This window comes from Alosa alosa, chromosome 22, assembly GCF_017589495.1.
Source record: "Alosa alosa isolate M-15738 ecotype Scorff River chromosome 22, AALO_Geno_1.1, whole genome shotgun sequence".
Classification (NCBI taxonomy): Eukaryota; Metazoa; Chordata; class Actinopteri; order Clupeiformes; family Clupeidae; genus Alosa; species Alosa alosa.
This window is the reverse complement of record NC_063210.1, coordinates 8,818,229-8,845,206: the sequence shown is the minus strand read 5'-3', so window position 1 is coordinate 8,845,206 and position 26,978 is coordinate 8,818,229. Positions and strand designations below refer to the sequence as shown.

General features: G+C 41.0%; 3 protein-coding genes across 8 annotated transcripts; 2 read left to right on the top strand and 1 right to left on the bottom strand.

The window, feature by feature from the left end:
• The first annotated feature begins 1,831 nt into the window (after positions 1–1,831).
• On the top strand, positions 1,832–6,748 carry LOC125287245 (archaemetzincin-2). 2 transcript variants are annotated; one of them, XM_048232813.1, is made up of 7 exons: positions 1,832–2,231; positions 2,526–2,811; positions 2,910–3,083; positions 3,278–3,406; positions 3,735–3,898; positions 5,702–5,878; positions 6,412–6,748. In XM_048232813.1, exons 5-7 carry the CDS (start codon positions 3,737–3,739, stop codon positions 6,529–6,531), a joined length of 459 nt encoding a protein of 152 aa, XP_048088770.1. In that variant the 5' UTR covers positions 1,832–2,231; positions 2,526–2,811; positions 2,910–3,083; positions 3,278–3,406; positions 3,735–3,736; the 3' UTR covers positions 6,532–6,748. The 2 variants fall into 2 exon arrangements, with proteins under 2 accessions (XP_048088770.1, XP_048088769.1); XM_048232812.1 differs by having other exon boundaries at positions 2,910–3,898.
• On the bottom strand, positions 4,160–14,127 carry LOC125287244 (monocarboxylate transporter 7). Of its 4 annotated transcripts, none has more exons than XM_048232809.1 (7): positions 13,899–14,127; positions 12,032–12,288; positions 11,470–11,613; positions 10,911–11,039; positions 9,893–10,693; positions 9,518–9,788; positions 4,160–5,264 (listed from the first exon to the last, which is right to left on the bottom strand). In XM_048232809.1, exons 2-6 carry the CDS (start codon positions 12,267–12,269, stop codon positions 9,544–9,546), a joined length of 1,557 nt encoding a protein of 518 aa, XP_048088766.1. In that variant the 5' UTR covers positions 12,270–12,288; positions 13,899–14,127; the 3' UTR covers positions 4,160–5,264; positions 9,518–9,543. The 4 variants fall into 4 exon arrangements, with proteins under 4 accessions (XP_048088766.1, XP_048088767.1, XP_048088765.1 ...); XM_048232810.1 differs by lacking the exon at positions 4,160–5,264 and adding an exon at positions 8,984–9,027; XM_048232808.1 differs by lacking the exon at positions 4,160–5,264 and having other exon boundaries at positions 9,245–9,788.
• arsg (arylsulfatase G) lies at positions 12,297–26,439 on the top strand. Of its 2 annotated transcripts, XR_007192327.1 has the most exons (13): positions 12,297–12,694; positions 14,788–15,027; positions 15,448–15,635; positions 16,126–16,173; positions 16,360–16,471; positions 16,698–16,835; positions 21,798–21,985; positions 22,146–22,226; positions 22,323–22,431; positions 22,526–22,646; positions 23,328–23,418; positions 23,636–23,768; positions 23,922–24,049. XR_007192327.1 is itself a non-coding variant. In XM_048232806.1 (12 exons), the coding sequence occupies exons 2-12, from the start codon at positions 14,807–14,809 to the stop codon at positions 24,203–24,205; spliced, it is 1,581 nt and encodes a 526-aa protein (XP_048088763.1). In that variant the 5' UTR covers positions 12,297–12,694; positions 14,788–14,806; the 3' UTR covers positions 24,206–26,439. The 2 variants fall into 2 exon arrangements, 1 of the variants encoding a protein (XP_048088763.1); XM_048232806.1 differs by lacking the exon at positions 23,636–23,768 and having other exon boundaries at positions 23,922–26,439.
• Positions 26,440–26,978: the final 539 nt, after the last annotated feature.

The following is a 26,978-nucleotide window of genomic DNA, read 5'->3' as shown; positions in this document are numbered from 1 at the left end:
TCGTTGGTCTGATTGGTTGAAGGACTATCAAATTGAGTCATTTGAACTGCCCGTTGATCAAGCCTCTTGTGCAGTAGAAAATATGTACAGACTCCCCAGACTAATGTTCAATCTTAAAAGATTGAGCTTGGTCTGGTGATAGCCAGACTAGACTAATACACTAGTCATGAGTTGAATGTAGGTGTCTTCTCTCTGGTGATCAGTACATGTTTTATATTTGGACTGCCCACCATATGAAAAAAAACATTTTGGGGAAAAAAGGAAAATCAAAAAATAAAGATAGACTCAATACTCCACACCTATTTGCTATTACATTAGACATCAGAATACTGTATAATAAATGTAAACCAACCTTTATGCAAGAACATTTGTTTGAATGATTTTTGTATCAATGTCCCCATTGGCAATAAAACAAAAGAATCAACTTAACATGTGAATAGCCTGCATAATGCACTATATTGCTTTATGAAAGCTTTATGTCTCTGGAGTATATATATATTTTTTATAATAGCAATTTGGAGCTTTGGGATTATCTCCTAGTAGATCACCTATTCAAATAAATGACATTTTCAGTTATGTCTTTCAAGGTCATAGGGTCAAAGTCAAAAGACTGCACAATATCCCAACACATTGATGGACCTTCATCAATCGATTAGGTAGTCTGATTAGGATATCTGATTGGGAACTCAGTCATGTGTGTCATGAAGTCAAAAGTCAAGGTCAACTTATGTCCACAGTATGAGGAGTATATGGCCGGCAGAGGTATACCAATGGTGAAGGTGGAGGTAGAGGCCATGCATCTGGTGTGAATGGGGGCGTGAGAGAGGTTCCTGGTATGAATAGCAACTTTGCTGCGGCAGGGACAATAAGCACACACCACACCAGTGGTCATGGTTTGGGCACTCAGACTATTCAGAAAAATGTATTATGTGAAGAAGGACGTTGTAAAGCAAGTTAGTTGACGTGCCATATTGTAAACCTTGAACAACAAATGAAAAAAAATCAGTGAACATTTCAGATGCAACACCAGTACCAAACGCACATGGCAGCAGGTGAAAATGAAACACAAAAACATTATTTAGATTGGTAGGTTTATATAGTTATAGCTTGCATTAATATTTCTTAATTATGAAAATATGTTGTATGCTTAGAGCCTTCACTTGGCCTCTGTTTTACAGCTAACAAGAAAAAAGGTGTCTGAACACTACGGTAGGAGGACAGGCACCAGAGTGTTTTACAGTAGGCCTAGCAGAGGAGTTGGCCATCGCAAATAAATATTGGAAGGCCGCTTATGGAGGGGGTTGAGGCAATCGGTCGGATCCTGGTGCTGTGGAAATGCGCACCCTTTATGTGCAGGGTAATATGACATTCAAGTTTTATGTTAAAATGTATTACTGCATGTCCGATTTATTTTCGGACATAGGCCTACAGTATTCTTGCTCAGATGTTCAGCATCACCGATGGAATAATTGTCCACTGGCAAATCTCAACGAAAGGCACATTATCTGCTCTATCGTAAGGGCATTGCTACGGTGACTTTAGAGACGTCTGCCTCGATCAGCTGCCAATGATAACTAATTCCCTCGGCTGAGAATCCACATCTTTCATAAAGAATATCGTCCAGAAGTCTCAGCGGATTCTGGCGGTCTCTAAAAACCTTCGCCCTGCGAAGAGAGCCCCTCACGATTTGCGCTCCAATGTCGTATGGATCATCCAGGTACGCAGACAAATTGTAAGTGGAGGGGTGGTACTTATAAAGGGTGTGGTTAAACTACTTGAAACCTCGGGTTAACCAAGAACATAACCTGCTCGGAGCAGGTTTGAGATGCAGCGTAAATTGCCATGGCAGCATTCCTCGGTTAAAACCTATCCACTTTTCGTAGAACGGGCTAATCGGGAAGTTACGCCACACGTGATCAAATTACTCTCGAAGTTACCCAGATAAGCTAGTAATCGCGCTTCGCTTCGTAGAGGCCTACAGGTCCCAGTAACCTATTTGACCTATTTCACATTTCATAGCCTAGACCTAGTGGTTGCAGAAATTTACGTCATCAACAAACGCGAGCGTCTGCGCTACCGCAGCTCAGTGAGAGGAAGTTGTCAGTGTGCAGAAATAAGGCCAATAACCCACACTTGTACTTTTTCAAAAATTCCGTAACATCTGTTAGTTGTTTTTACGCAGAAGAAGGTGGAGGATTTACATTGGTTGGCGATGGTGACACCACGAGAAGGTAGGCTAACCGACATAAACATGCTTCTAGCGTATAGCCTACTCAAGTTATTTTATCCGCATGAATTAAAGTAATTTATTAGGTGACACGTCTACAAAGGTTCTGTATATGTATTTCGACTAGATATGCAACTATGTAGCAGGTTATGATATTTGCAAAAATGAAACTGCACCACATCATTGTGGCTCAGTAGCCTATACCACCATGTAGACCTCAGTTGTAAAATGTCTCATATACTATGCGACGCAGGTGAGGTGATGATGAATTTTCTATTGTTGTAAATATGTATCACAGGTGATGCAGATCATTGAGCACCCCGTGAAGAAACTGCGCGCTGCGCTCATCTCTAGCCGGCTCGACCTTATTGAGCGGTACCAGCAGTACAGTGACGGAGAAAAGAAGGTTTTGGAGGACTGCCTTCGTCCGGACGGTGTCCTCTTTCGGGCCATCACCGTCCGCTCCGATTCAGACTGGATTCCTGCGCACCCGGAGGAATCATATGACTTCCAGAGCTTCTTTAGCAACCCGTATCGCAGCACCCCATGCAAAGGTCACCATACAATTTACATACAGACCATTGGTGAGTCCTCTATTAAGTATCAGTATATTAATAATGTATAGGTCCACAGAAGCATCTACAATTTTTTTCTCTCTTTGTGTGTGTGTACTTACTTACAGGATCCTTTGGTGAGGCTGCCTTGCACACAAACCTTTATGTGGAATGGTTGCGGCAGTATTGTGAGGCATTTTACTACGGGCTGGTTGTGAAGACACTACCACCTGTCACAGTACAGTCCACGGGATGTACATTTAGGGTTAACAGCTGTAGCAACAACCTGCAGCTCTATGCAGGTGAACATACATCTTGACAGTGTCACCTACTTGAAGACACCTACTATGTGCACTGATGTTGTGTTTTATCAGTTCAAGTCTTGTGTTACCATTCATCCATTTTTGCCTTAGTGCTGGGCATGTCTTAAATCACAAGCAGAGGGAACCTAGTCACTTTTTTTTTTTTAAGATCAACAACTCTTTCTGTGTACCAGGTGATTTGCTGAGGTTTCTGAAGAAGAGGAAACCTAAAGATGCTTTCTGTATAGTAGGCATAACCATGATCGATCTCTACCCTTAAGAGTCCTGGAACTTTGTCTTTGGACAGGCCTCCCTCACCGAAGGTATGCTAGAGGAATAGACACAGACAGGTGGTCTTTCTCTATCCTTCTCTTCTTTAATTCCATAATCCCATTTATGATGGATTATTTCTACACTCTAGTTGCCATTGCATTCAAAGTAGAGTGAATGGAGACAATAATCTCCATCATGTGTGGGGTTGTCATGGCCCTATATTTTAAATTAGCCTGCCTCTACCCATCCCACTTAGCTGAGCTGGGGAACACTCTGGCCTTAGCCTCTGGCTAACCATGTGTATGATGCCCCAGAATAGATTAATAAATAAATTGATGCTATATAGGCCACAATTGAGGATTTTGCATCTTGCTACAGGAATGGGAGTTTTCAGTTTTGCCAGATATGACGATAACTTCTATCAGCGTAATTATGCCGGGCAACTTAAGAAAGGCAGCAAACCAAAGCCGGGAGACTACAGTGTTTTCAACAATTACTATATTCCACCCATCACCAGCACCCTGCTCCTTAGGTCCTGTAAGGTAGGGATGTATCATGTATCATGAGCTGGTTTTCCAGTCCCTCTTTATACCAAACACGTTCACTGCACTATAAGTAATAAAGTACACAGCATATTTTGATGTGTGTATTGAGTGTTCCTAAATCTAAATCTTGATTGTATTTTAAGTAATTTATTCCCAAGTATGTATATGTGGGTCTCCAAAAATTGGAATATCGTGTAAAAGTTATTTCAAAACGTGGATCTTTCATAGATTCATTAGATATAAAGAGAACTATTTGAAGTCATTTTTTGTTTTATTGATTTTGTTGGATGATTACGACTTATTACTCATGAAAACCAAAAATCAGTATCAGAATATTACAATAAAGAGATTGTAATACAGAAATGTTGACATTTTGAAAAGAAATTAACTAATCTGATTAATCTGACTAATCTAAAGTAGTTCGTAATACACTCAATACTTGGTCGGGCTGATTTTGCACAAATCACTGCATCAATGTGGCGTGGTATGGAGGCAATCAGCCTGTGGCACTGCTGAGGTGTTTTGGAAGCTCAGGTTGCTTTGTTAGTGGCCTTTATTGTTGGGTCTGGTATCTCTCATTTTGCTCCTGACAATAAACCATAGATTCTCTATGGGGTTCAGGTCAGACAAGTTGTCTGGTCAATCATACTGTGTCAATCACAGTAATACCATAGTAAGCAAACCAGCTAGTAGCAGTTTTGGCACTGTTGGCAGGTGCTGAGTTCTTCTGGAAAAGGAAATCTGCATCTCCATAAACTTGGTCCGCAAATGGAAGCATTAAGTGCTCTAAAATCTCCTGGTAGAAGGCTGCACTGACTCTGGTGAAAATTGACTTGATAAAACACAGTGCAGATGACATGGCACCCCAAATCATCACTGACTGTGTCTTAGGACCTTGATTGGACCCTGCTATCCAAATGAAATACAATTTTTTTTTTCATGTGAAAAGAGGAGTTTGGACCACTGAACAACGGTCCAGTTCTGTCTCTGTTTAGCCCAGGTAAGACACTCTAGGCTCTTCAGGAGTCGCTTGACACTAAGAATGTGTCACTTGTAGCCCATTTCCTGGACACCTGTGCGTGGTGGCTATAGATGCAGACACCAGCCTCAGTCCACTCCTTGTTCTCACCCAAGTTCTTGAATTGGCTTTGCTTGACAATTCCCTCAAGGCTGCGGTCATCCTTGTTGCTTGCACACCTTTTCCTACCATACGTTTCCCTTCCAGTCAACTTTCCATCAATATGCTTTGATACAGCACTCTGTGAACACCATCTTTTTTCAGCAATTAACTTCTGTGGCTTACCCTCGTGGAAGGTATCAATGCATGTCTTCTGGACTCACTATCATAAGTCAGCAGTCTTTCCTAAGAGATTAAAGGCACACAAAACCAAAATTGTTGTATTATAACATCGTTATTATAATATTTTGAGAAATGTTATTTTTGGTTTTCATGAGCTGTAAGCCGTAATCGTCATGATTAAGACCAAAAATGGCTTGAAATAATTCACTTTCTGAAATAAATTAGGGGGGAAAAGAACTTTACTTGATTTTGAGACCCACCTAATGTTATCAGAGTTAAATTGTACTTACAAGTTCATTAAATGCTTATTGCATTACGTAAACATACTTTTAAGAATATTTGTGCTGACGGCATGAATAACGAATATTCAGGATTCATTGTAACGTCTATCCCACACAATTGATGTAATAATAACTCAGTTTTTCCAGAACTTATGTGTGTGTGTGTGTGTGTGTGTGTTTTCTGATTGATATTCATTTGCCCGTGTTTGCCTGTTTGAGGTTGTGAGCCATGAGGTCGGGCACATGTTTGGCCTGCAGCATTGCCAATGGCTCCAGTGTGTCATGCAGGGCTCCAACCACTTGGAGGAGTCAGATCGCGGGCCTCTCAGCCTCTGCCCCATCTGTCTGCGCAAGCTCCAGTCTAGCATCGGCTTTAAAATAGCCGACAGGTACAAGGTATGCGTGTAGTTAATAACCATACTCCATAGTTTGTTTGGGAAGCTGGTTCACACAGTAGTAAATGTCCTTTTGTGTGGTAGATCATGTGTGTGCAATAGATACTAATGAACTGAATTATGCTTGTTATTCTACCCCTGTAGTACTCTGGCAATTTAATTTAGTCATAAGACAGTTATAGATATAATGCTCTGTTGTATCTACTTTCACTGAATGTACATCAATCCACTATTTCACTGGGAACATCTGCTTCCCAGAGGTTCCATCATAAAAAAATAATGTATGGTCAACACCTCAGTGTGTGATCTCAAAAACTCCAGTTGTGGTATTTCTGTGCCTTAAAATGGTCAGGTTTGTGGTTGTTTTCTTCTGCCACAACCCATGTTGTTTCAGTGTTTATTTTTTACAATCAGTGATTGCAAAACCTTCTGTTACGGAATGTTTATTAACTGCACAGAAATTATTAGACTGTTGGCTATGAGGTTCTTTTTGACAAACATGGTCTTTTTTTTCTCTTCATGTGATCACCCCAGGCCCTGCTACAGTGGGTTCATGATGATGGAGGCAGTGCTGGTGTGCATGCGGTCAAGCCAACAGAGGCCTTCCAGGAGTACGGGCAGTGGCTTCAGAGGTGTCTGGCCATGATGGAATAGTAAACCGAATATGTACAGTAGGGGACTGCTTCCTGTCTGGTTAGTGTGCTGAATAAGGTCCTCGAAAACTTTGCTCAAATGTGAACGTAGCATGTATGACAAGCCCTTACTTTGTTATGTATGAAATGAGAATGTACAGTAATTTACAGTTTTGACTAGGTAAGACAAAGATTTATCATATTATTTTTTATTCATGGAATAAAATCTTACAAAATCACATGCAACTCTTCCTTACTTAAGAGGCTGGGAATAACCTTACATATTTGGAACCAACAAACAACAATGCAAAACTGTAAAGTAATGCAGTGCTTCCAAAGCTCGCAGATACCCTTTTGGTATTCTTGACACCTGGTCAATCATGTAACAGCAAATAGCATGATCACGGTAACAGTGTTAACATTCGGTCCAAGCCATTGATGAAAGATTGGCCATATACCATACAAAGATCTTGGGTCTAACTACATTTGGCTCAGGAGCAGGTAACACAATATGTAGCAATATATCATATCCTACATTCATATATTTTTTTGTTACAAGGTGCAAAACTTCAGCCAGTGGCAACTAGTTGGTAATGCTGTTGTTAATGCTAAACACGGTATAAACATCATGACATATCAAAAAGGACCAAAGATGGTTGCCATGAGCCACTGAGGAAATGTTGATTAGCGAAACATTCAATTTAAGAGGTGTTATGCCCTGAGATATTCCTTGTCTTCAAAGTAAGATCAGTTGAAATCACAATATAATTTGAGCAGAAAACACCCCATGGAACCACAAAGCACTGCACTGTTAAAACAGTACACTGGATCGCTGCACTGTTAAAACAGTACACTAGATCGCTATGCGGCAGCTTCCCCCTTTAAATTAGGTGGAGTAACATTTTTCGAGTTAATGACCAACTGAAAGAGTTTCTGGCTTAATTCTCATCAAAGGAAAACAGACTGATTAATCACAGCCTCACAGGATCAGCCTCACAGTGTTCTCTAAGAAGGCCGTTGGCATGAGGTATAAGAAGCTTTCAGCAGTTAGTAATCATAGTACTAGTGTGGCATTAGCAAGCATTCCATTCACAGTGGAAATCACAGGTCTCGTCTGAGAGATTTAATTAAAGGCATCTCACTTGTTCAGAAAGAATTTGATTAGGCAATTTACCTGGAATTCCTGAATCAAACTCCTACTACAAACTTTGCATGTGTAATAGACCTCTCCAATGTTTGTAAACATCCAGAGCCTAGGTTGGGTGTGCACGCAGAAAAATGGTGCAGATAATAGACCGGCATGTTGAGCTGTCAAGGTATGCACTATCATTGTCATCCCTGGACGGCAAACTGTACCTTAATAAATTAGTTTTAGCTAATGGCGATTGTCTGCCTAATCCTGAGCTGATAACAGAATGGGTAGACGACGCTAGCAAGTGGCCAGAGATTCATTGGCCCGCCATATATAGCTATCTGGTTCACAAGCCCAGTGTGTATACACACGAAAAAGTAGTACAAGGAGGCATTTTTCTTAATGTTTCCTTGACGTTTCAGTCAACTCACACACTCACACACAATTCAATGGGATGGAAAGCTTTCTGCCCCTGATAAGCGTGCGCATTTTTCTTATGTGAACCGTGAAGGGGTCAATTATCGTAACACCTCCATTTATCACCCATTTCGTCCGAAAATTCTAAAACAACGATGTTTTTTAATACTTAAATATATGAACCTTACATTTTTCAGTAGCCATAGGTGTGTAGATTTGAACAAAATCTGGTTTGGTTCTTACCGGGGCTTTTACTGCCTGAAATATCCGATTTTGTTTACCGCACTCGGAAGTTAGTGCTGGTCTGGTGGGTCGTCTACTTCCACCCTTTCAACGGCACATGAATGGTTAGACTGAGAATTCTCGTCGCTACCTCAAAATTCCACTGGACTTTGTCCTTTCAACACTGTTTATAGCTCTTTGAGTCGCGGTAAATGTAATTTTTGGTACATAGCTAATTTAGATACACTTATGGTGTGGGTGCTTGCGTTTCTTTAGGAATCCGCCGTCTTGGTTTGTATAGAAATTAATAGTAATTTGACACATACACGTAAGAGGACGGAAACATAGGGCTGGTGGTAATGGGGGGCGATCCAATAAAATTGTGAGTACTTGGCCATGTTGTTTTCGCAAGAGCACAATTTGAATTGTCTCTGCAAGACACTTTGGCAATGAGTAATGATGCACATTACCTTTGCCACTTGTATCGCGGGGAGCCAATCACATTGGTGTATCTGATATAGGCGGGCCAAAGGAGAGCTAAACAGATGACAGTCGTAGTGTTATCCAATTGCGTCGAAGTCCGGAATCAGTCAGTAAACATTGGTCGTATAGTCTTATCCAATTGCGTGTGAGATTTTCAAATGCATGCTTGGTGCCGCCCCTCGAGTTGAGCCATTACATTATTCGTGGCCAGACCCTTAATCTTTCTAGATTACCAGGGTCTGGAATCTCCAGGCTAGAGTGTACCTGCAATTGATAACATATTCATCAAGCCCGACAAGAAAATCAGAATCCTAATGCCTTCATAATCATCTTAAAATAATCTTCATATTTTATGGATCTAAAGGTAGTTGTAAAGTTTCTTTATATTAACATTGGTCCAAAAACCTACCAAAGTATTAGAAAATGACATGTCACAGACAATAAATTAATTTATGTAACTATGAAAAAAATACTGGTATGCACATGTAAATTATTTTTGATATTTGACCTCTTTAAAAAATATAACATGTAAAAAAATACATTATAAAACCCCCAACAAATGCAGTGCCCTAAAGTGCGCTATTTGATCAAGCATCATTATTGGTCTGGTTTGGAGTCTGGTGTGATCTGTCATTGCATCATTGTACTCTTCTATTGAGTTTTCACAATCAAGTGATTATGTTCTATAACTTCCCCCTATGATAAGTATGAAAAGGCAGCATGCAGTCTGTGTATACCAAAAAGGTGTTTTCACCTGATGATGTCCAAAGCACTGTCTGATCAGTGGTCATTTGGATTGGTGACCGGGCAAATGTCCTCTTCAACAAAGTCTTCTGGTGAGCTGTCTTTTACTGAGGTACCTCTCTCCGCTGGACTCTTCTGTGACTCTTGAGTGGTTTTCTTCCAGCAGAGCTTGCCCATCTTAGCTGGTCGTACCATTCCCAGAAATATGGCTCCTAGTGCCATACCCCCAGCACAGGAGTAAAACGCAGCGCCATAATTGTCCGTAATGTCCACCAAAACACCTGTGAAACAAAATGCAAACCAATGAAAAAAAGGAATTCAATTATTATTTAATTAATTCATTTTCCCCGCTGATTAAATATATAGAGCTTCTGTTGGTGCCTACCTCCCAAAGGTGGCCCGGCGAGGCCTGCAAAACTCTGAATGCAGACGTAGACGCCGGCGGCCGATGCCATCCTCTGGATGCCCACCACGTCATCTTCGGCGAGCATGGGGATGTGGGTGGAGGCCACGTTGCCCAGCAGAAAGCCGTAGAACACGCAGCACACGGCCACGCCCCAGAAGCCGCCCACCAGCGTGAAGATCACCAGCACGAGGCACAGGAGCAGCACGCACACCAGCAGCACGTAGATCTTCCGCAGGCGCCGCCAGCTCATGATCCAGCCGATGGAGAGGCGCCCGAAGATCTCGGCCACGGCCATGACGGAGAGCGAGTACGCCGCCTTGTCCCGGTCCACGCCCCGGCTAGCGCTCAGCTCCACCACGTAGAGCTGCGGTGCGAAGAAGCCGAGCGTGGCGAAGAGGCCAAACGCGGAGTAGCACAGGAAGCTTCCGTCCTTCAGTACAGAAAGATCCAGGAGCTTGTGTCTCGCTGGCTTCTCGTTGGGTTTCGGGGAAAGGGCCTTTTGCTCTTCCTTCTCTGTGACCTGGACTCCCACCTCAGTGTCTTCTAGTGACTGAACACCAGAATCCCCTGAGCCAGCAGACCCATGGAGTTGTTCTCCGTTTATAGGCTGTTTGGCCTCTTGCTGTGTGGACAACTTTTCCTTACTGCTTTCATCTGAAGGTGAGGGCTTGATCACTATGGGCCGGAGAAGGGTCCCACATATGACGATTGAACCTTGAAGAAGTCCAATCACTACCATTGTGTACCTCCAACCAATTTTGGCTTTGAGTGCTGTAAATGCTACAATAATAAGACGGTAACATAGTTTAAGGATGGTTGATATATGACCTACCAAACATTAATAAAACATTAGTAAACAAGTAAACATTAATAATGGTTTACACCATCAACGTGAACATATTAATTACCTACACAAATACACATATGCTCTTACATACTGTCTAGAATAATGGAATGGAATAAATGTTCACCGAACGTAGAATGGCATGTTCCTTACCTGGAGCAAAAGCAAATATGGCAATTGACTCCCCAGTGGAAGCCATCGAGGTCACAATGGAGCGGCGCTTACAGAAGTACTGGGAGAGGATGGTGACGGTGGGGAGGAAGGTGAGGCAGTAGCCCAGTCCTGAGGAGAGGAGACACAGAAAGAATCTATCGAATTAGGACTTTCCATGTGTTAGCCATGACTAATATTTCCATGCAGTACTTCAATTTATTAAAAACAAAAAGCACAGCACAGGCACAGATTTGAAGATAAAGAAAATACTGTAGAATCTTTTTATGTAGTTCAGTCAAAGGCTGTTTTTTTCCTTCAGTGGTCAGTACTTTAAAGTCATTGCCTTAGCTATGACACATAAAATATTGTTCTGATAGACTCAAGATAAACTAATTTCTTTGTTCCCTGAGGCAGAGTTAAGATTCTGCAAGAATATACGGGAATAATAAATGTAATGCAATAGGAAAATATACTCTGAATAACCATTGCTGACTTTTCCTGGAAATGGCAGAAACTTGACCTATGTACTGTATATATTATATATGCACTGTATATTTACCTGCTATAATCCCAGTAGTGATGTACATCTGATTTACAGAAGTGGTAAAAGCTGTTGTGATCATTCCTAAAGAGATGAGGAAGCCTCCGACCATCACAACAGGCTGGAAGCCAAAACGGTTGCTCAGCAAAGATGACAGTGGGGCTAGACAGGGATGGACACATAGACAATACTATGAAATTGATGAATACTTATAACCAAAGTAAAAAAAAACATTGTGGGGAAAAATTGTGGGACAATTGAGAATTGTACTACTACAATTGAAAATATGACATGTACATTTCTAAAACTGATAGTTCCGGTCCTTGATTATGATTGGCCGGATCACCTTGACCGCATTTCATTCTATATTACTGCGCTACCATAACTTGAAACAAAAGTTAAAGGAGCTGCGTCTCGTCAGATAGAGGAAATATATTTATTGGCGGAAGAATGATTATCTAGGAATAACTTGTTATATTTCTAGTTGCTGTGCTTATAAAACTTTGCCAGGTATTTATAGTAACAGTTTTAGAAAAGCATACACAAACACATATATCCAACTATGAAATGTCTTGCCTACCTGTGAATGTCATGACAAACACACAGATGGAGAGAATCCATGATATTCGGCTGTTGCTCTCTTCAAATTCAACCATAAGATCATTCAAGAAGATCCCGAAGGTCTTTATGATGCCATAGGTGAACGCCTCGACCACAAAAAAGGCCACTGCCACCACCCAGCCCCAGCCACCATCTGGAACATCAGTGTAAACATTGGGTCCTAGGCACCTCTTGGTGCAGGACCACCATTTCGTCATTTCCAAAGACAAGGCTCTTCTGTAAAATACAGATTATGTGGTTGTTTTAATAAAACTCAGAATCTGTGGAATTGTATTTCTAATTAGATTACATTTCTAAGTATATTGTGTATGATTAAATCCGTAAATTCGTTGAGCAAAAACACAAAACTCTACCCTGAAAAGTAAAGACAAATATTGTGTCTATGTGCTTGTTCCACTTAAGCAACATTTCGTCACACTGTGCTCAGGGTTTCACATGTTCCCTCTGAGAAGGAAAACATGTGTGTTTACTTTTTCCCTCTGTCTGCCACTCTCACTCAGCAAAGATCACGTGCGCGGTGGAAACGGGCAGGCAGCATCCGATTGGCCAGACGCTGAGAGCAACCATAATTTGTTGACAATGTTTGGAGTTTTCGGATTGCAGACGCTGAGTTTTAATCAATGTAAGCTATTTAAACGATTGCATACATGGATCGATGTGCCCTTCGTGAAAGTCAGCTGCAAGTGCAAGTCGACTCTACATAATTATTGATGGGCTGTATATCTAACGTAGGCTAGTTCTATAGACTGCGAAGACAAAAGTTATTGGCGCTACAGTGGGGGTTGGAAATAGGCTGCGCAACATCAGACGCGCATGTGAATTGCAGGAAATCGCTACTAGCGGTTGTTTCAAAAGAGACAGAAAATTGACAAACCTGAGACACATTGTAACTTTTACAGATTATTGTAATCAAACACAGGGTTGTTTCACAAGCGTTACCTCGTGGAAAAAATACAGTCAAATTCGAATTAGGATACACACTCTGAATCAGTTCAATGGATTATATAGCCTACCTTGGCTTTTATTTTATGAAATTAAATTCTCAATATGTGTTACAAGGGCTTCCTTCTAGACCTACCTCAGTCAAGCCAGTAGGCTAGCCTACAGTAGTCTTAAGGCGCGTTGACAATATAGAGTCTACGGAAGACGGAAAGGCTTACTTAGGCTACAGAAGAAAATCGAACCACCCTTGGGTTTGGCGTTACACGTGGAGTGACATAGGCAGTGACACGACATATGTCACTTAATTTGGTTGACAATGGCCATTGCGTAAATACAAGACTAGGCGCCGTTTTCCACTCGTGGTAAACAAGAATATAGAAATCAGAATCCGGACTGATGGTAGTCTGATATAACATGCTGTGATTTCATTTTGAAAATCAAATTAAGACAGGCTATGAAGGAAACGGTCAGTCCGGTTTAACCGGGTGACTCTCCAGTGGCTCGAGATGCAAGAGAAGTTCAGTCGGCAAATTAAGCAGAAACTTTTGTGTAACCCACTACAAGATCATTCAAATCACATTGCCCCGTCGGGTAGTAGGCTAGCCTATGCTTAGTTTACATAGTCGAAAGGTTTTCGTGTTTCCCTATTACTTCTCTTAAGCGAGGAAAAAAGCGTCACACGTGTCCATATCCTTTGTGTCCACTTCCCTTGACGTAGCCTAACCACAAATCAAATTGTAGAACAAAGACATTAACAAAACATTAACAAAAACCTATTGACCACAAATTCTGGATCACAATAACGCAATAGCCTACGACTAGCTCCAGATTTAACCGTAGACTTTTGGATTGGTCACTTCAATTTAAATATTCTCAGACCTTACCTTTGTCTTCATATAAAAAGGCAATGTGTCCTTGTCTCCCTCAGTTATTTGTCTGTACGGAGTTCATATATGCTACGCCTGGGAGATCAATGAGAATGGAATGGAATGAATGGTGTTGTAGTCTACGTTTGATGGGAGGGTTTAGCGGGTTGGAAGTTGAGGGTTGGGTTGCAGCAAAAGCTGTTTAAAAGGTCATATGGGCAGCTCCCCTTTGGCTGAAAGTGGAATCCCAGACTGGTTTGAAGACTTCTGGTTTTATCTCCTATGTTCTGCCTGCTAAGGCACTTTGTGAATAAGTGTGTGTGTGTGTGTGTGTGTTTATGCAATTGACTGCGGAAATGTTTAGTCAGGGGTGAGGGGTTGTGTGCGGAGCAAGACAGTAAGTGTATTATATCAGATGGGGCTGCTGCAGTGCTGGGAGGTTCTGTATTGAATGTCTCCATAGTGAATAGCAGCAGCCACATCAGAGGAGGTACCTCACCAACATCACCCATCCTCTTTATTTTATTTTATTTTTAATTTTCATAGTACATGGTGAAATTTAAGCTCAATAAGTTCCGTTTTTTGTTTTAGTTCATAGTTAGTTATAATGCAGTAACAATGATTAGGCAGTTGAGTATACCAATACACACCCAATTAAACTCCCTATGCTAAGATATGAGTAGGCTACAAACCAAGGACCCACCACTGTGATGAATTGTATATGCTCTCAGTCAGCTGTTCTTAAAGCAAAATGCACCATTTCTTTGACCCATTCACAGACCACAAGTAATGGAGTCCACGAGTAATTGATGTCAACTCTGGAACTGCTAGGGCAAGTGTTTTTTTGTTCCAGTCTACTCAACATTCTATGAATGAATCTATAATTTTCCTTGTCATAATTTTACAGGTCCCCCCTACGATTCTGAATGGCTGCTGTGAGTATTGGTACTGTCGTGCTGGTTAGTGCACTGCTGTCAGGGGTTGTTTACCATGTCACCCAGCAAGTTTTGACCCACTCTGGAGAGAGGCCCAACTTCATCATAATCCTAGCAGATGACATTGGCTGGGGAGACCTGGGGGCAAACCAGGCCGGAGAGAAGCCCAGTTACACACCTCATCTGGACCAGCTAGCACTGGAGGGGAAAAGGTGCAGCACATCTCAAAAATAGATATAGATTTTATGAATGTCTATTCTTGTCTTTCAAAGAGATTATATCATATCATTTTTTGTGTTTGCTCAAAAAAATCACAGAATGACATGGCAGTATAAGGAGTGCAGGGAAGCAATACGCATGATTTGCCTTATTAGAGAGCTATTAACCATGAAGGTATAAAGAAGATGATGAAGAAGAAAAGGAGGAAGAAAATCACTTCATGTTTCATATTATGAATTGGAGTGCCCAGCCACACAGTTGACTTACTAGTTTCAAATGTGGGCTATAAGGAATCGCTAAATCGCTTTCAGTCAAAATGTCCCAATTGCTTTTTGCGCTTTTGTGGCCCTGTGATTTCTGCTCTGTGTTGGTCATTTGATGAGATCATTAATGATAGTGCTCTTTCTGTGAAGGTTCACTGATTTCCACTCCCCTGCGTCCACCTGCTCACCGTCCAGAGCTGCACTGCTGACCGGTCGGTATGGCGTGCGTAACGGGGTCACACATAACTTTGCGGTGCAGTCCGTTAGTGGTCTGCCTCTCAATGAAACTACATTTGCTGAACTTCTGCAGGATGCTGGCTACTTCACAGCCATGATTGGTGAGGTCTCATGTCTTTTATGTGTGAAGCGTTAGAGAGAGTTTGTCATAAGAAGATGCGTTGCTATTAACATGAACAAGAAGTACATACACTGTATGTGGATCATTCTATGTTTGATCATTTGTTTCATCTTGTTGGGCTTGCCGGGGTCAGTCAGCTTATTCCCTCCAAGCTTTCTGAGGTGAAACTCAGGCGATGTGTATCAGGGAATGTCTGTTATTTGACACATGATGGCTCTTACTTGTCTGTGCTGGTAATTATGTTGAAGGTATAAACTAGAGAAAGGTGGGACAGGTTCAAAATAGATAACATCAAGACATTTTACTATGAGGTCAAACAAACAATTCTATTCATCATTTGTTTTATCTGATGTGAGAGCCAAGGTGAGTTGTATGTCCATTGACTAGTTGTAGAAACATTTGACATGTTATTTAGTGCTTGACAATGTACTATAAATTATAAAAAATAACTTGACTTTAAATTTCCACAGGAAAATGGCATCTTGGTCACAACGGTCCTTATCATCCTATTAAAAGAGGTACAATACATAGCAAAGAATATATGATGCATTGAATGTCAGATAAGTGCAATGAGAACTGATGACTGAACTGTCATTGAGATTTTTCTCACTAAATAATGTCTCTCTTCACTTCTCTCTTCTCTCTCTCAATGTGACTGATGCAATCACTGCTTCTGTCTGTTGTTTGCTATCTGTGATCTGTAGGATTTGACTACTACCTTGGAATTCCTTACAGCAATGACATGGGCTGTACTGACACGCCTGGCTTCGACCTTCCCACCTGTCCTCCATGTCAAGGAGGCTCCCAACAGAGCAGGTATTCATTGGACACACACAGACATTCTTACATGAGTGTAAGATCACAGATATCTTTACACAGTCCACAGTGTCACACTGACAAGCTAACAGAGAATGAGTGTGCAAGTAGATAACGGAAAATAAACAGACCAATGTTGCCATTGATACTGAGAATCCCTCCTGTTTCAGCTGTGTTGTTACTGGACAAGTTCTAGAACATTGATAGAATGTCCCCTCTTCCCCAGCGAGAGAGGCCAGGGATGTTACACAGACGTGGCACTGCCTCTCTATGAGAACCAGAGTATCATGGAGCAGCCGCTGGACCTGTGGAGCCTGACTGAAAAGTATACCTCTGCCGCAGTCAGGATTCTCCATAGTGCAAGGTACTGTCTCCCACCTCTACGCATCCGACACAACACAGACTGATACAGTCCATAATCTTCCCTTCAGGCCTGAGCTTACATGTCAGGGCCAAGGCTTTTGCAATAACATAGACATGGCTTCAGAATCCAAGGAGGATGCAACCCTGTACAATATTGCATTGAGTGTCTAAATGTGAGCTCACAGGTGGGCATAGTGTTTATAATATGTAACAGCTTTTCATGAATATGTGAGTACCAGAATCCATTACATTGAACAGAGCCCTTCAGTGAATGATGAAAGTAGGCCACTATTGACATTGCTTGTTTCAGGGACTGTGTAATTAATACTGATTTTGTGTATGATCAGTATATTTTATATATTAGTACAGATAGTACCCGGTATTAGTATTGATATAGATTAGTATAGTTGTTACATTTGCTTATTATACATGTTGTATTATAAATCATGCATTATTAAGTTTAGTGATATTAGGCATGTGGAATAAGAAGTATCAATTATTTTCTTAATTATTTTTGTACTTATCATGATATAGTTGATGACTCCTACACTCTAGGGTACTTGGTATAAAGTGGCAATATGCACCAATATGCACCACTAAGGACTAAATATGAATACAGTGTTGCCACTTTTCTCAATGACACTCACTTCAGACAGCCAACAAAATGGACAGCAATTACACTTGACAATTAACTGCATTATTTCAGTCATTAATATCATTATCACATGTTTTGCTGCGTCACTGCAGTAACAAATAAAAAGTGAAACAACTCAACAAACATAAAAACAGCTGAGGAATCATGTGTATGTACCATGTTAATTGGACCTAGGTGTCAGCAAACTGATGCACTGTTGTATTCAGCATGTTAAAAAATAAGCTATACAGTAGGTTTATTATCGAATATCATTGCAACAACTTGCTGCAACAAATTGCCCTCAAATAAGTTTCCAGGACTAAGCAACTTTGTAGTCATAGAATAGTTTTGCTCCTGTCCCAGTCTAATACCAGTGCCCTGAATATAGGTTAGTCCATTTTATCCTTAAGGCTCTTATCATATTTCAGAGACATGTACTTTGATCTGTCAATATGTGGGGTCTATAGTGTGTAAACAGGCTGGGATGTTGATCAATGGTTTGGCTGTAGTCTGATCTGACACGAACCCAGCCACAGGCACACTCTCAGTTCTCAGCTGAGCCCAGAGCCCAGCTCTTTTTGTGGGGTATATTTACAGGCCAAGTAGCCTATCTCTCCTTTCACTCTGCAGCTGTCTCAGGGAAAAGTCCACACGCTATCAGGTCTCGTGAAGGCCAGTGCTGAGGCTGCCAAACTACACGAAGTCTCGTCACACCTTTCCTTTTCCTCTGTAGGACACCACATCTCTTATCTCCAGTTGTTGAACACTCTGTTATGTTTTTTTTGTTTTGATTGTTGTCCCTGTGCCCTCGTTAGTGGCCCCAGGGCTAAAGCCACGGACAGCATTGCATACACACGTCATCAGTGTCACAAATAGTCATAACCTAGGAGCCACCAGTGTTGCCACAATTACCTTGAAAAAGTAATCTGATTACTGATTACTCCTTTAAAGCAACACCAAAGAACTTTTCCTCTGTTGCACGCACTATTTGTTTATCCAGCACTGGCTTTGGAAATAACAATGTCCACAGACAAGGTAGAATATGTGGCATGATTTTATGAAAGTACGATGTATTGCGACATCAGATGCAAGTCACATTTGTAGTTTCTTATGTGTCATTCCATCGAACTAGAGATCCGCTACCCGATCTGGCAAACTTACATAGTGCGGTTATGGCCGATAGAGGGGCAAGCCCGTTTAATGCAGAAGTGCCGTTCACCCTGTTACGAGTTGATGAACCACTGAAACGATTTTGGAAAAATTATTTTAAGGTAGAAAAAACTCTTTGGTGTTGCTGTAAAAAAAACTTAGTTACTTTACTGATTACTTGATTTTCAAAGTAACTAAGTTAGATTACAAGTATGGAAAATTACGTTTTTTGTAACATCCATAACACCAATAAAATGTGATGGTATGGTAGGATGTGAATGATTACATGAAATTTGAGCATTTGCTATTTTTGGCTGAAGAAATGTACATGAGAAAAAATGCACAAAAAATGAATGTTATCATTCACATCATACAAATGCCAAGGCATTTCACTGGCGTTATGGATGTGACAAAAAGTCACATCATACAAATGCCAAGGCATTTCACTGGCGTTATGGATGTGACAAAAAGTCCATTTTCCGTGGAATTGCCCTACTATATTAGTTACTTTCAGCAGTTGCCGACAACACCCCCACCGCCTCAACATAAAAATGATAAACGGTTTTGCCAATACTCACTATACTGGAAGTGCATTTTAACAGTAATGTCAACAATGTATAGCAGACATCCCAACCTAACCTACTTAGATACTGAAATTCAGACGTTTGTTCAATAATGTCTAGACAGTACACCAAATAAGGAAGGCCTATTGATAGAAATTGTGATAGAAAAATATGTGGATTTTGGTAGTTTGGCCTTTTCATGTAGCCTTGGCAACTAGCCATTTAGTATAGGCCTGAGTAATATAAAAATGAAATTACACTCGTTAAATTGACCTCAACAAGTCTTTTGCAGTCATTTAACCAGCCATGAGCAATGCTAAAGTCACTGTTACAAACAGTGCAGTGTGCAAGACTATCATTGTGTTTTACTCTTATGAGACAATTGGGTACACTTTTGTGTAGTCTGATGTGAAATGGGTCTTAAATGTTCCTTTTTGAGGGGCACTGACTCTGCCATGATGCTCCTGTTCCTAGATACACTGTCTGAACTGATTAATTAAGTTCGGGAGAAAAGAGATATAAGCCCACCTACACTAATCTCTTCCTCTCCGTTGTGTGCGCATTAAACTCGCGATTACACGCGATTTGAAGTCCGGTCTTGGGATGTCTAGCTAGACAGCACTTTGTCGACAGCACAGAATGTACAATGTACCTTAATGTTGTCATGTTTAGCTGACACAAACTCAAAATAATGACTGTATAAATGTGCATCCCTCCTCCCTCCATTGTTGTTTACGTTTGTGTCGCTGCGTGGTTTTACACGTGAGTTGTTCTCATGCTGAAAACGTGAGCATAGCCTAGGCTACATGACGTTAATCCCCGAGACTATGGCGCGGGAATCGTACCTAAAACCTTCCGACCGTCCATCTAATCAACCAACCGATCGACCAACCGAACGTCATACCACCCGCCTTACTTACATGTATCAGAATAATTGCCTTTTTATAAGCAGCCTACATATACCTACATGAACCTACACGTATCCAACATGTGCCCAGAATTGGTGCAACATGTACTTATTCTGTTGGAACATGATGGATACATGTAGGCTTGTGTTGGAACATGAATACATGTAGGAAAACTGTACAATGTTGAAACTTCATTAAATGAACATTCATTAGTCTATTTGTTTTATTTATCATGGGGGCAGCCGTGGCCTACTGGTAGGCCCTGTAACCGGAGGGTTGCCGGTTTGAACCCCGACCAGTAGGCATGGCTTAAGTGCCCTTGAGCAAGGCACCTAACCCCTCACTGCTCCCCGAGCGCCGCTGTTGATGCAGGCAGCTCACTGCGCCGGGATTAGTGTGTGCTTTACCTCACTGTGTGTACACTGTGTGCTGTGTGTGTTTCACTAATTCACGAATTGGGATAAATGCAGAGACCAAATTTCCCTCACGGGATCAAAAGAGTATATATACTTATACTTGTGTCGTTATTAGTGACAAGCTATTGCTATTGTTGGTTAAATTATTATGCGTAAAAACCATCTGCAAAACAGGACTATAACCAATTATCTGCGAGATATGAGAAATGCCATAGGCTGGCCTTACCACACTTTCTCTTTCTTACATCAGTACGTTATGGAAGCATATGAGCCCACTTTAAATCATCTCCAAATATGTGATTATGTATCCTAGCCTATAGGCTAAGTTTAACAACGTTTTAAGGACAATATCCCTCGGACTGCAATCTGAATAGATTTTGCTGTGCTGTACTGTAAAAGTAGGCCTACGGCCATTTCTTCGAGTGGCTTGAGATTAACATAGCCTAAATACTGTAATGTTGACACTAATAAAGATACGTTTATTAAGTAGGCTAACAAATAAGAAGTGTTTTCAGCTGAAATGGCATGAAGGATATGTGGACCGCCTGGACCTTTGAGCAAAACATCAGCAGACAGAGAATCCCTCAGTGTAGCAATGCAGACTGCTCGGGGGAACCTGCTTATCACACTGTGGGTCGCCAGTCGAACTGACAGGCTTATCATGAATTCCCATTTATTTCAATTTGGCTATAGGCTACGATTAAAGTTCCTATGGTTCACAACTACTTGCAATATGCTATCGACACTAGTTAACCACAATTTGTAGCCCTATTGGTCATGTTAAGCGTTACTTGCAATGTAAAACTAAAATCTAAGACAGTAGAAAATTATGTTTAAAGACTTTAAACATAATTTTCTACTGTCTTAGATTTTAGACAAACAGACAAAATGCACCAAAAACAAAACCTCCGGAGAGGTAGCTACACATTTGTTGTTGCATGATAAAGCAATGAACGTGCTGGTAGGCGTTTGACATGACGTTTGATGGATCCACCGCTTGGTAGGAAGGGAGGTTTTTGGCATCATTCCCACGCTATACGAGACAAGAAGAAAGCAAAGAATAAATCTTTTTACTAAGGAAAATGACAAAAATAGTAACGCACAGTGACTTAGATAAGTAACTTTAATCTGATTACTGGTTTGTAAATAGTAGCGCGTTAGATTACTTCTTACCGAAAAAAGTGGTCAAAATAGACTAACGCGTTACTAAGTAACACGTTGGCATCACTGCTTATAGGTGACGTTGATGTCTGTTTAAAATGTCGCTTGGTGACATTCCATGTCCCCAAACAGGGAGAGGAAGCAGCCACTCCTGTTGTATGTGGCACTTGCCCACATGCACGTGCCACTGGCTCATGGGGGGGTGGCTGAGGGCGAGGGGGTGTACGCAGTCACCCTCCGGGATATGGACCGACTGGTGGGTGCAGTCAAGGCCACATCGGACCTCCTTGGCAAGGAAAACAGTCTCATACTGTTTACTGGTATGTTTGTGGATAAATTATTCAGGCCATTTGTTATTTTTGTCATGCAACGTACACCTCAATGATAGTGGCCAATATAGTGTCATATTCAAAAATATTTAAAAAAAACTCTAGTAAGTCTAGTAAGGGATCAATAATGTGTCACAATAATTCTTTTCAGGAGACAACGGTCCTTGGGAGCAGAAGTGTCAGTTTGCTGGGAGTGTGGGGCCTTTTCTGGGGCAGTGGCAGACAAGCCGAGGTGCTGAAGCACTCTCCTTATCTTCAGATTAAGCAAGGTATTTTGTAAGTGTTTTGAATATTAATGAACTGTGTGCTGTCCATCCATTCTCTCCAGGCGGAGGCTCGGCCAAAACAACAACATGGGAAGGGGGCCATCGTGAACCCACGGTGGCCTACTGGCCTGGAAAGATTCCAGCCAACACCACAAGTGGCGCCCTGCTGAGGTACTGAGGAGACATAAGAGTAGGCATGCAGACTGTAAGTGAAAGGTTGATGTAAGTGTGTATGTGTCTGTGGTCTGTCTGTTGTGTGTGTCAGTGGTCTGGACATCTTCCCCACCCTCCTCTCACTTGCTGGTGTAGATCCGCCCAAAGACAGGAAAATCGACGGCATCGATATGACGGACATTCTGCTGGGAAAGACAGACACGGGTCGAAAGGTATGGCTGATGTGCATCAGAATCAAAGTCCCACACACTTGTCATTTATCTGTAATTCATTAAAAGAGAAAGCGATTTGTTTTCTGTACTGTCTAAGCATGTGTTTTCTGATGTGAAAGAATTGTGAATAAGCTTTATAGTCTACTGTATTTCTCCTGTCCTTGTCCTATGCAAGCATCCTTTGTTTATCCTTGAATTCAATGAAAGCCTGTCTTTGCCTGTCTATAGCCTTTTGCCTATCACCAGGTGTGAAATGTTAATGTTTGTAGAACAGCATGTGTCCAGGCCTCTGAAGGACTTCCCAGGAAAGGGGGTAGTTTTAATTAAAAGACAATAGAAGCTGGCCAAAAGCCCACATCCCCCACACACCACACCTTTACCTTGCATATTCATACTAGTAGGTCAATCCTTCTCTTTGTGGGTAACTTAAATTTGGTAGACTGTTTCTGTGTAGTCAGAGAAGTCAGAGAATACTGAGAATCTGGTGAAATCCATGATGGGGTGAAACAAACATGTACTTCTCTCCCTTGACCCTTGGCCCCTCATTGAAAAGAATAAAGCCTGGATCCTGATCTTGCATCGTCCTGATTGAGTCTTAAGAGAAATATGGTAGTAAAAATATACTATCAGATGCTGTAATGCTGTAGTCTGGCTTACACTTGATATCCCTCCTGTCTGCAGAATCTCCTTCACCCAAATAGTGGTGCTGCAGGTATATATGGGGACCTGCAAACAGTTCGTGTGGGCTCTCACAAAGCCTTCTATCTGACAGGTCAGTTCCAGGTTACTTTATATTACATTACATTACATTATATCACATTACATTTGGCTGACGCATTTTTAGCCAAAGGGACTAATAACATGGTAAACAGTTTAAGCTTTTTAAAGCAATTCTCTCAACAATTCTAGGATCATTTAAAAAAGGTAGAGTACAATAAGAAAAGTGCATCAGTGAGTGCTGTAAACAGTCAAGAGTCAATTCTATTCAGGTGATAAGTGCTAGAATCAGCAAGACTCGTGCTACGAGGGGAGATGTTCTCTGAAGAGCTGGTTCTTCAGGAGTTTTTTGAAGATGGAGAGGGATGTCCCTGCTCTAGGAACTGGTAGCGCGTTCCACCAACGGTGGGCTCCTTATATACTGTAGTGTGCATGTGCACATACTTCCCATTTCAAATAAATCCTTATCAAAACTTATTTGACTAATTATATTAATGTTATGAATTTATTTATGTATTCCATATGTTAAAGAGTATCAACATACTTGTACCTGACCAGGTGCTGCTACAGCTTGTGGTGGAGGAGCTGGTCAGGCACAGCTTCACGACCCGCCGCTCATCTTCGACCTGTCCCGTGACCCGGAGGAGCGCTCCCCTTTGGACCCGTGGAGTGAGGAGTACCAGGCCGCCCTGCAGGCTGTGGAGAGGGAGAGGGAAGCGCTGCTGTGGGACATCGCCAACGATAACGTCTCCACCGCCAACTATGCCAAGAAGCAGGCAGCAGAACCCTGCTGCAACCATTCACTGCCAGTCTGCAGGTGCAAGCCGCTCACACTCAGCTGAGAGGCTTAACGTGCAGTACTGTTCAAACACACATCCAAACATGCTCATGCGTACGTGCACTGGTATTTGTCTCAAAGAGTGTGTTCCAGCTTATGAAGGGCTTAATGTTGAAGTGAATGTAGAAATAATGTGGCAAGGTAGCAAGTGTTTTGTTGTTTGTTTCATTTAGTTTAATCTCATTCCATATTTTAATTCTTTGTTTATACTGAAATCACATGGAGCCCCCTTCAGGGGATATTTTGTACTGAGCCAATCTCATGTTCCCTCACAATACTTACACACGACACTACCTTGCAATACGTTTGCTTTACCTCACAATACTTTTGTATAGAGGCCCCGACCCCACCCCCCAAGGGTTATGGTAGTGATTGTCTGAGCTGATTTTGTGTTCCCTCACAGTTCTCGTATTACCTTGCAGTATTTACACATAGTAATGCAGAAGTATCAGCAAGGGAATGCAAAAAACCTGACGAAGTAATGCAGAAATTAAAACAATGTCTTCATCATCAGTTTGAGGGGATAGTTACCTTTACTATTAGCAAAAAAATCATGTATTCTTTAGAAGTAATGCAAAATTATGGAAGGGGACTGCAAAAGTATTGTGAAGAATTGTAAGTGATGCCAAAAGCTAAGAAACTCAAAAGCAGTTGAAAAAACATCACCACCATGACCCTGCGGAGGCTCCACAGTTTGTATCTTGTTAATTACGTTTTCTATTTGTGTAGAAAAAGTATAAATACCATCAATATTAAATAAACAAGAACATGCTATAATGTAGACATATCTATTTTTATGGGTCAGTAACGGATACATCTAGTCAGAATCTAATTTCAGTACTTTTACCGCTACTTAAAATGTGTTATGACTGAACCTTGAAAGTGCTAATTAACCAGTACAATGGCACTCTGCTAGAGGAGATGGTTTGTTGTGCGGGAAGCATATGAACTGATGTTATCCCTTTGAGGTCATTAATGATTGCCTGTGGAGGGCCAAGGGTAACAAGGGGATCAGAAAGACATCTGGTATTGTGAAACTAAACAACCAAGTTTTCCCATGACCTGACTACTGAATATCCACACAGGTGCCCAGCCTAAAGAGGATTTAAGAAACTTTGTGACAGAGGAGGTTGCTCTCTTGTAGTACAGAAGTGACTGTGCCTTCATACAATTTAATTATTGTAACCATCTTCACGTACTTTTTAAACATGTTTCTCTACAGAGACATTAGGATCCCTTATTACTGTAATACACACCTTACTGTAATAGTTGAACACTGTAATTATTTGTAGTAAGTGGTGCTTGCATAATGACATATGCTGTGGCCTACCAAACTTACACTCGTCTCCACCCTGTGGTCAAGCCTGCTAGATGTCCCTTAGCTATTGCTCCCCAAGGCAATAGGCTACTTTCAAGCTGACTAAACATTCGGATAGCCATAATGACAATAAACTCTTTAATAAAGATGTATTTTAAGCCATATCATCTGCAAATAAAAAACAACAACTTAGTTTAAAAGTATAAATGTGGAACTCTTTGTGATTGAACATCACCGTTTGGTCATTGTTTTTGCTTGTGTTTCATACTGAGGATGCTCTCTATTAGCTGCTCCACCTAGAGGCAGATCCATGTGAATGCTAGTCTAAATGGATATTTATAACCTTATGCTCAGACAACAGATAGTCAATAATCATCTAAATAATTTGTGAATTAGAGTAAACATAAGGTTTGGGACAATTATCTTATTTTGTTGTCGCACATGCATTTGCAAGTAAAACTGTCAAGCATAATGTGGTAGAATGAGGATTAAATACTACAAAGCCTACTCTTCCTACATTCAGAAACAAACCAAATTTGACTGAAAGAGTGGAACTTTTCTGTGAACTTTTTGTCTATCAAGACACGATACATCCTTTACGTGAAGATGAAACATAAAAAATCCTTGTCCTAACCAGTTAGGCTACAGCTTGGCACATTTGGCCCTTATAGCCCTGTTCATTAGAAGCAGTGATAATGGTACACATACATCACAAATGACAATCAAACTACAGTATAATTGAAATTGAAAGAATTTGAAATATGATAATGTGGCAGCAAATGTACTAAATTATCCACTATTGGTGGTATATCACAAAACATGCATCAACATGCACCTAGATTTTTAAGCGCTTCTTCAGCCCAATTCACACCAAAGATTTTTGACGAGAAGAGCTGCAACATTCTATAAACCTGCAACTTTCTAAAACCTTGCAACTACAACCAGACATTGTGAATGCTTTGCGACGGCTTGCAACAGCTGGCAACGACATGCAACATTTAATTCACACCGTTGCAACTCCTTTCTGCAACGGTTTCGTCTCGTCGTGAATCTTTGGTGTGAATTGGGCTTTATGCGTTATGGTTTGTATAGTATTGTTCATTAGGCTGTTGATTCATTTGACATTGTTGTTTATTATTGATATTCTCCTTATTGTGGTCTTACCATGCTATTGTTATGTTATTATATTATTGATTGAATGGACATCATTGTTTATATTGCTATTTCCTTAATTTTCATTGTTTATTTCATTAGGCTATTGATTGAATTGACATTGTTGTTATTATTGCTGTTCTCTTTAATATAGTCTGACCAACATTTTAAATTGATCCCTGTTAAAGTATTATATGCAGGAGTTACTGACACAGGTGGAGGAACAGTTAGATCCCCTCAAGTTTGCTTAGGGCTAGCAGAGGTGGAGGATGCAAAACTTACATTGTTAAATTCTCTTTATCAACAT

Excerpts from the sequence above, each read along its gene's own strand:
- LOC125287245 (XM_048232812.1), top strand. The coding sequence starts at position 3,653 with ATGTGTATGATGCCCCAGAATAGATTAATAAATAAATTGATGCTATAT. Across the intron at positions 3,899-5,701 it reads TGCTCCTTAGGTCCTGTAAG|GTTGTGAGCCATGAGGTCGG; the intron begins GTAGGGATGTAT and ends TGCCTGTTTGAG. Across the intron at positions 5,879-6,411 it reads AAATAGCCGACAGGTACAAG|GCCCTGCTACAGTGGGTTCA; the intron begins GTATGCGTGTAG and ends TGATCACCCCAG.
- LOC125287244 (XM_048232809.1), bottom strand. The coding sequence starts at position 12,269 with ATGACGAAATGGTGGTCCTGCACCAAGAGGTGCCTAGGACCCAATGTT. Across the intron at positions 11,614-12,031 it reads GTTTGTCATGACATTCACAG|CCCCACTGTCATCTTTGCTG; the intron begins GTAGGCAAGACA and ends ATCCCTGTCTAG. Across the intron at positions 11,040-11,469 it reads CACTACTGGGATTATAGCAG|GACTGGGCTACTGCCTCACC; the intron begins GTAAATATACAG and ends TCCTCTCCTCAG.
- arsg (XM_048232806.1), top strand. The coding sequence starts at position 14,807 with ATGGCTGCTGTGAGTATTGGTACTGTCGTGCTGGTTAGTGCACTGCTG. Across the intron at positions 16,174-16,359 it reads TTATCATCCTATTAAAAGAG|GATTTGACTACTACCTTGGA; the intron begins GTACAATACATA and ends TGTGATCTGTAG. Across the intron at positions 22,432-22,525 it reads ACAAGTGGCGCCCTGCTGAG|TGGTCTGGACATCTTCCCCA; the intron begins GTACTGAGGAGA and ends TGTGTGTGTCAG.